The 9,310-nt window shown below is 37.9% G+C and overlaps 1 protein-coding gene across 1 annotated transcript; it reads right to left on the bottom strand.

The window, feature by feature from the left end:
• Positions 1-214: 214 nt before the first annotated feature.
• Positions 215-8,159, bottom strand: LOC117063728 (40S ribosomal protein S6-like). The gene is made up of 2 exons (XM_033177608.1): positions 8,155-8,159; positions 215-1,055 (listed from the first exon to the last, which is right to left on the bottom strand). The coding sequence occupies exon 2, from the start codon at positions 1,012-1,014 to the stop codon at positions 247-249; it is 768 nt and encodes a 255-aa protein (XP_033033499.1). The 5' UTR covers positions 1,015-1,055; positions 8,155-8,159; the 3' UTR covers positions 215-246.
• Positions 8,160-9,310: the final 1,151 nt, after the last annotated feature.

A 9,310-nucleotide genomic window follows, 5' to 3' on the forward strand; every position in this document is an offset into this window, starting at 1 on the left:
CCTAACCTATTACAATATAAAACCTATTCATTAAACAGATATCACCCTCTTGCTTCAAGGTCATATTTTTCAGTGCAATAATTTATACTCTTTCTTTTTCCACCTCGGCTTAGTTTTCTATTGCTGTTGTAACAAATTACCACAATATAATTAATGGCTTAAAACTACACAAGTTTATTATTTACAGTTCTGGTGGTCAGAATTTCTTTCTTTCTTTTTTTTTTTTTTTTCCGAGTCTGATCTTATTTATTTGTTACTCAAAAAATCGTATTTCTGACTAGATTCAGACTTAGAAGTAGAAGCTCGCAGAGAGGAAAGTCTGCGTCTCTTCGCAATTTGTTCCTGGCCTTTCTCCTTAGCCTCCTTCATTCTTTTGGCCAAAAGTGTAGCATATTCTGCAGCCTCTTCTTTATTTTTCTTAGTACGCTGCTTCTTCAGAGCAATACGCCACCATTTGTGCTGCAGGACACGTGGAGTAACAAGAGGCTGAATCTTGGGTGCTTTGGTCCTAGGTTTCTTACCTTCTTTGTTTAAGGGCTTTCTTCCAACATACTGGCGGATGTCATCTTCTTTAGAGAGATTGAAAAGTTTGCGGATTCTGCTAGCTCTTTTGGGGCCCAGGCGGCGAGGCACTGTAGTATCAGTCAGTCCAGGAATATCCTCTCCTTTTTTTACAATAACCAAGTTGAGAACGCTCAGATTGGCATCCACAATGCAACCAGGAACTGATTTTCTCTTTCTTTCTCCCATTCTCCTTTGTCTGTAACAGGAATGCCCCTTACTCAGTAGCAGGCGGACACGGCCATGGGTCAGGACACCCAGCTTCATGGGGAAACCTTGTTTGTTGTTCCCACAACTGATTTGGACCACATAACCCTTCCATTCTTCACCCAGAGCATCAGCAGCAACTTCTGTGGCCATACGCTTCTCATAAAAAGTACGAAGTTTGCGTTCATCATCCACTTCAATGAGTTTCTGGCAGCCAGTAGCTGGGAAGGAGATGTTCAGCCTCATCTTGAAGCAGCTGAACGCCTCTGAGGCGCCATGGAAAAGAGCTAGAATTTCAAAATGGGTTTCACTGGGCTATGACTGAGGTCTTGGCAGGATTGTACACTTTCTGAACATTCCAGGGGAGAGTCTGTTTCTCTGTCTTCTTCAACTTCTAGAGGGTGCCCACATTCCTTGTCTTCTGTTCCCTTCAGGATCTTCAAAATCAGGAACAAAGTATCTTTATTACATCTCTTTGCTTGCTTCATTACATCTCCTTCTCTGACTCTGACCCCTATAAACCTTACTTTTATAAAATCCATATGATTACATTGGGCCAACACACCAGGATCATCTAGGATAATCCTACTGTCTCACGATCACCAACTCAATCACATCTTCTAAGTATTTGCATTGTGTAAAAAACCACATTCACCAATTCCTGAGATTAGGGCTTGGACATCTTTGGTGAGAGATATTATTCAGGACACTACATACCCCCACCAGCTCTTTAGCCTTCTTAGTTTTTGCCACCACCATTTCACTAAAATCACCCTGAATAAATTCACTGTGGGTCTAAATCTCTTAAGTCCAAAAGATAAAAAAGTTTAGTTCTCATATTCTTCCCAGCATTTCAATGCGTTGACGCTTATTTTAAAAAGAGTTTACTCTTGAAACACTTCTTTTTTAAGTTTTCTTGACAATATACTCTCGTGAGTTTACTGGTCCCACTTCCCTTAGCTTATCTGTACTTACTAATATTTAAACAAAGAACGCACTTTAGATATGTGATTATAACTCCTAAATATGGTGAGTGCATTTTCTGCTGTTCCTCACTCTTCCTACCTATTTGTTCTCAGAAATATAGACACAGACTTTAAGCTACATGATTCAACTGTTGTGAATTAATCATTGAGTAGAATCACTTAGGACTGTGAGCTTTCCAAACTGGGGGAAAAATATATCTTTTTTTTTTCTGCTAGATGAAGTGAAAGAGCCAAGAGACAGATATTCTACCATCTTTTGTGCTTACCTCTTCAATTATGACTACGCTCAGGCTTCTTCCTGATTTTATGCTCTAAGACAACAAGGTTCCACTACATCCGAACAACCTCTGCCAGCTTCACATACAATGTAGTCACCATGCAAAGCCTAGTCTCCAAAATAGCTCTTCTTGCATACTAGGATTCTGAGAGATCTGTTTCCATCCCATCATTTCCCTGGGTTTTACCTTCCAAATCAGGAATGTGTAGAATTCTACTAAGATAAGTGATAATAGTAGAGTTATACAAAAATTTACTCTTTTCTTTGCTCATTTCCCATGATTCCTCAGTGACACTTGGGAAGGAAGATGTGAGCCCTCTCTCAGCGTGCTCTTTTAACCTGCTATCATTTCCATTTCTACTCTACAAATTTAAGGATATGAGTTGACACTTTTCTTCTATTTCTATGGCAAATGGGAATGTTCTTGCTTGCTGTGGAAATTGCTTTTGATATTTCAGTGATGATCTAGAAACAGACAACTGGATATCTCTGTTTAAGCTGCTGCTATTTTAGAAATAACATCACACATTAGGATGTTTTTTTATATATGACTTTTGCCACTTAAACAAAATCTCCATATAGAAGGAAATGAGGGGAGTCTCTACAATCAAAAAATGTGTCTCTTTGTCTTCAATTTTAAAATGTGACTTACATGTTCTCTTATACTCTGGTGTAAGCTGCGATTAAACATTTCCCCTCAAATGTTTCATAAAATGGAATCCAGAGGAGAAGGAAATCTTAGATCTTACAAATAAATTTATAATATTTATGTGGGAAGCTAAATATAAGTAAGCAATTTGAAAACAAAAGGGAAAGAATAAAATATATATTCAAAAAGAGATTCAAGATAAATATACATATATACACATATATATGAAAAGAAAGTTGTAGTATTTTTATAGCAATCTTAGATTTTAGAATGAGTGAAGTGAAATTATTTTTACAGAGTTGCTTATTTCCCTCACTTCTGTTTGACCTGGAAGTTACAGAAAAATATGATTTGATTACTTATGTCTTCCATTCCTTTTCCTCAATGCACACTGTGGCTTTGAAGCTTATTACACAGAAGGATAATGGATATCAAAGAAAAAGAAGAAATAGCACACCTTTGCTATTTAAAATAAAGTTGCTTTGTGCTGGAAACTGGAATTTCCATTCTAAGAAAGTTTAATCCAACTATGAATAGCTCAGTATGTGAAATAATGAGTCCAAGAGTCAATAGACACTTTTCTCCTATAGCAAAGGTCACAAGCCTCCGGTTGTCCACACTGGAGCTGTTTTGGCTTTCAGGGTACATGCGCCTCATTTGAAAAGCCTTTCTGTGGTTGCTGCTGTGTCTCCATCTGTTAGAGCACAGCATATTTCAAAGGAGAGGGTGGCACATTCAAATGCTGAATTTGGACAAGAATCTTAAGAAACATTATTTTATAGACAATTACAAAATGGCATTTGGTCATTTCAAGTAACATCTCAGTAGGATTCCACTTCAGGGGCATTGTCATTTTAAACATCAGTTGAATGCAATTTATTTTTTCCAAAAATATCAGATGATTAATTAAATTATACATTTAAATGGCCATTAAACTAAGCAAGAATATTATATTTTTAAGGCTAGCCAAATAACACAAATAGATGAAAACATTAAATATCACTATGGTGCAGCATAAGATGAACTAAATAGGGCCTCCTGCTTACAGTTTTGCCCCTGCCAACCCTCTGCCTCCATCACTACTATTGCCTTGCACATTATCTTACATTTAACAACTTGAGATCTGTCTCTTTGGGTCTACGGGTACATCTCTAATACAACTGTTAAAATATAAATGTAGCAGATAGGTGATGTATTCTCTTATTATTTATCATCCAGGGAGTTGTTAGAAAAAGCAGCAATCTCAGAGCTACTTAGGGTTTTGGGAACAGAGGGATATGATAAAAATGCTGAGTGTTTAGAGGAGAAACACTGTTTCTATATCAATTTTACTGGATAACTGATTGTACTTGTTATAACCTTTCAGGAGTAGGCTCACAAAATGGTGAACATTGTGAGTTCTAGAACCAAACTCAAATCTAGATACCAAGGTTTGAATCTGGGCTACAGCCATTACAAGTTATGTGAGTTTGGTTGTGCTGTTTAACTGCTTTCTGCCATGGTTTACTCTGTTGTAAATAAGGGTGATGATAACACATACCCTATAGGTAAGTATTATATTAATAAGAAAAAATCAGTTAGGACAATCATGGCCTATTTTAAGTGATGAATAAATGTTAGCAAATGTCAAAAATGTGAATGTTTCATAATACACAGATAGCTTTCAAACTACATGTTCCTTAGACTGAAATTTCCAACAACGTAAAGCGTTCTCTTAATATTAATAGTTTTATTGTAAACACATCTGTAGTAATATTCTCTCTAGTTAGTTTTACCTGTGTTTATAGATGAATTTGAAACTCCTATGTACATTTTAAAAAATCAACGAATACTTACCAAGTTGTTTAAGTGTGTGCCATTTTAAGGTCTAAGCATATGAATTGCACTGACTAGCATAAATGTGGGCATCTGTTCCTGTCTTCTTATAACATATTAAGCATTTTTAATTTAAATCTAGCAGTTTGCAATTAATTTAACTCTTATATTTTCATGAAGCTTTTATCTATTTAGAATTAAAACTTGTACTCTACACATGGCTACATATTTTCAAATTCTAAAAACCACATTTTAAAACACCATAAAATGTACTGTTTATTTTTGTTTACTTAATTATATTTTTCTATATAACTGGAAGAAAATAGTAAGAATAAACTAATTTTTATCACTTCCCAATAATTAAATCATAGACTCTTTAATTTTTCCTCATTCTTCATTTAAATGTCATATAATAATTTTGTTTATTTTGAAAAAAATTCTAAAAGAGTGAAAATAATTTTAAGGCATTTCTAAAATTGGTGGCAGTATTTAGAATGCAATGTTACTAATTATTAATGTTTTCATTCAGTGTTGGTTTTTGAGGTTTATGGATACTTCTGTGTTTATGATAAATGTTTTATTCAATAAAATATGATATGATAAATAATTGTAATGGATACTGTTTAACATTCATTTAATATTGGTTTACTAAAATTACTGTGCTGCACTTTATGCTTTCATACCAATTTTTAAGTTTTGTATTTATATGTGCATTCCATATTTACCCTGGTTACTTACGTTACTGAACAGAATGTGCATAAAGTTTAATCTCAGAAATAGAAAGTACTTATTATTATTATTATTCAGCATCTCTATATCTAATATGCAAGCCTATGTTAACCACGATATTAGCCTAAGTTTTAAAATTTAGTTAGTGAGCAGAGCCATGTAGGAGTAAAAACCAAATGACTTGGGGCCCAGTGATCCATTTAATCCTCACAAGTAAGCTAGGCAGAAAACAAGCCATGCATTCATTTTACTATTTAGGATTTGGGAAAACTGAAGCACAGAGAAGTTTAGTGAATTTTAAATTTTAACCCAGTATATAAAGTTCAATTGAACAGTAAGAGATAATTTTTTAAAAAAAATTTTAAGATGGCCGAATAGGAACAGCTCCAGTCTCCAACTCCCAGCGTGAGCGACACAGAAGACCGGTGATTTCTGCATTTTCAACTGAGGTACTGGGGTCATCTCACTAGGGAGTGCCGGACAATCAGTGCTGGTCAGCTGCTGCAGCCCGACCAGCAAGAGCTGAAGCAGGGCGAGGCATCCCTCACCTGGGAAACGCAAGGGGGAAGGGAATCCCTTTTCCTAGCCAGGGGAACTGAGACACACAACACCTGGAAAATCAGGTGACTCCCACCCCAATACTGCGCTTTAAGCAAATGGGCACACCAGGAGAATATATCCCACACCTGGCCGGGAGGGTCCCACGCCCACGGAGCCTCCCTCATTGCTAACACAGAAGTCTGCCATCTAACTGCAAGGCAGCAGCGAGGCTGGGGGAGGGGCGCCCGCCATTGCTGAGGCTTAAGTAGGTAAACAAAGCCACTGGGAAGCTCACTGGTGGAGCTCACAGCAGCTCAAGGAAACCTGCCTGTCTCTGTAGACTCCACCTCTGGGGACAGGGCACAGTTAACAACAACAACAACAAAAGCAGCAGGAACCTTTGCAGACGCAAACGACTCTGTCTGACAGCTTTGAAGAGAGTAATGGATCTCCCAACATCGAGGTTGAGATCTGAGAACGGACAGACTGCCTGCTCAAGTGGGTCCCTGACCCCTGAGTAGCCTAACTGGAAGACATCCCCTACTAGGGCAGTCTGACACCCCACACCTCACAGGGTGGAGTACACCCCTGAGAGGAAGCTTCCAAAGTAAGAATCAGACAGGTACACTCGCTGTTCAGCAATATTCTATCTTCTGCAACCTCTGCTGCTGATACCCAGGCAAACAGGGTCGGGAGTGGACCTCAAGCAATCTCCAACAGAACTACAGCTGAGGGTCCTGACTGTTAGAAGAAAAACTATCAAACAGGAAGGACACCTATACCAAAACCCCATCAGTACGTCACCATCATCAAAGACCAGAGGCAGATAAAACCACAAAGATGGGGAAAAAGCAGGGCAGAAAAGCTGGAAATTCAAAAAATAAGAGTGCATCTCCCCCTGCAAAGGAGCGCAGCCCATCACCAGCAACGGATCAAAGCTGGTCAGAGAATGACTTTGACGAGATGAGAGAAGAAGGCTTCAGTCCATCAAACTTCTCAGAGCTAAAGGAGGAATTACATACCCAGCACAAAGAAACTAAAAATCTTGAAAAAAGAGTGGAAGAATTGACAGCTAGACTAATTAATGCAGAGAAGATCATAAACGAAATGACAGAGATGAAAACCATGACACGAGAAATACGTGACAAATGCACAAGCTTCAGTAACCGTCTCGATCAACTGGAAGAAAGAGTATCCGCGATTGAGGATCAAATGAATGAAATGAAGTGAGAAGAGAAACCAAAAGAAAAAAGAAGAAAAAGAAATGAACAAAGCCTGCAAGAAGTATGGGATTATGTAAAAAGACCAAATCTACATCTGATTGGGGTGCCTGAAAGTGAGGGGGAAAATGGAACCAAGTTGGAAAACACTCTTCAGGATATCATCCAGGAGAACTTCCCCAACCTAGTAGGGCAGGCCAACATTCAAATTCAGGAAATACAGAGAACACCACAAAGATACTCCTCGAGAAGAGCAACTCCAAGACACATAATTGCCAGATTCACCAAAGTTGAAATGAAGGAAAAAATCTTAAGGGCAGCCAGAGAGAAAGGTCGGGTTACACACAAAGGGAAGCCCATCAGACTAACAGCAGATCTCTCGGCAGAAACTCTCCCAGCCAGAAGAGAGTGGGGGCCAATATTCAACATTCTTAAAGAAAAGAATTTTCAACCCAGAATTTCATATCCAGCCAAACTAAGTTTCATAAGTGAAAAAGAAATAAAATCCTTTACAGATAAGCAAATGCTTAGAGATTTTGTCACTACCAGGCCTGCCTTACAAGAGACACTGAAGGAGGCCCTAAACATGGAAAGGAACAACCGGTACCAGCCATTGCAAAAACACGCCAAAATGTAAAGACCATCGAGGCTAGGAAGAAACTGCATCAACTAATGAGCAAAATAACCAGTTAATATCATAATGGCAGGATCAAGTTCACACATAACAATATTAACCTTAAATGTAAATGGACTAAATGCTCCAATGAAAAGACACAGACTGGCAAACTGGATAAAGAGTCAAGACCCATCAATCTGCTGTATTCAGGAGACCCATCTCACATGCAGAGACATACATAGGCTCAAAATAAAGGGATGGAGGAAGATCTACCAAGCAAATGGAGAACAAAAAAAAGCAGGGGTTGCAATCCTAATCTCTGATAAAACAGACTTTAAACCATCAAAGATCAAAAGAGACAAAGAAGGCCATTACATAATGGTAAAGGGATCAATTCAACAGGAAGAGCTAACTCTCCTAAATATATATGCACCCAATACAGGAGCACCCAGATTCATAAAGCAAGTCCTTAGAGACTTACAAAGAGACTTAGACTCCCATACAATAATAATGGGAGACTTCAACACTCCACTGTCAACATTAGACAGATCAACGAGACAGAAAGTTAACAAGGATATCCAGGAATTGAACTCATTTCTGCACCAAGTGGACCTAATAGACATCTATAGAACTCTCCACCCCAAATCAACAGAATATACAAGAACCACATGATTATCTCAATAGATGCAGAAAAGGCTTTTGACAAAATTCAACAGCCCTTCATGCTAAAAATGCTCAATAAATTCGGTATTGATGGAACATACCTCAAAATAATAAGAGCTATTTATGACAAACCCACAGCTAATATCATACTGAATGGGCAAAAACTGGAAAAATTCCCTTTGAAAACTGGCACAAGACAGGGATGCCCTCTCTCACCACTCCTATTCAACATAGTGTTGGAAGTTCTGGCTAGGGCAATCAGGCAAGAGAAAGAAATCAAGGGTATTCAGTTAGGAAAAGAAGAAGTCAAATTGTCCCTGTTTGCAGATGACAAGATTGTATATTTAGAAAACCCCATTGTCTCAGTCCAAAATCTCCTTAAGCTGATAAGCAACTTCAGCAAAGTCTCAGGATACAAAATTAATGTGCAAAAATCACAAGCATTCTTATACACCAGTAACAGACAAACAGAGCCAAATCATGAATGAACTTCCATTCACAATTGCTTCAAAGAAAATAAAATACCTAGGAATCCAACTTACAAGGGATGTAAAGGACCTCTTCAAGGAGAACTACAAACCACTGCTCAGTGAAATCAAAGAGAACACAAACAAATGGAAGAACACACCATGCTCATGGATAGGAAGAATCAATATCGTGAAAATGGCCATACTGCCCAAGGTTATTTATAGATTCAATGCCATCCCCATCAAGCTACCAATGAGTTTCTTCACGACTCCGTCTCAAAAAAAAAAAAAAACAAAAAACAAATATACAAGAAAAAAACAAACAACCCCATCAAAAAGTAGGTAAAGGATATTAACAGACATTTCTCAAAAGAAGACATTCATACAGCCAACAGACACACGAAAAAATGCTCATCATCACTTGCCATCAGATAAATGCAAATCAAAACCACAATGAGATACCATCTCACACCAGTTAGAATGGCAATCATTAAAAAGTCAGGAAACAACAGGTGTTGGAGAGGATGTGGAGAAATAGGAACACTTTTACACTGTTGGTGGGATTGTAAACTAGTTCAAC

Source organism: Trachypithecus francoisi, unplaced genomic scaffold (assembly GCF_009764315.1).
Source record: "Trachypithecus francoisi isolate TF-2019V2 unplaced genomic scaffold, Tfra_2.0 Lachesis_group18, whole genome shotgun sequence".
In the NCBI taxonomy this organism is placed as follows: Eukaryota; Metazoa; Chordata; class Mammalia; order Primates; family Cercopithecidae; genus Trachypithecus; species Trachypithecus francoisi.

What these genes read in the sequence shown, in the direction of transcription:
- LOC117063728 (XM_033177608.1), bottom strand. Translation starts at nt 1,014, where the DNA reads ATGAGGCTGAACATCTCCTTCCCAGCTACTGGCTGCCAGAAACTCATT.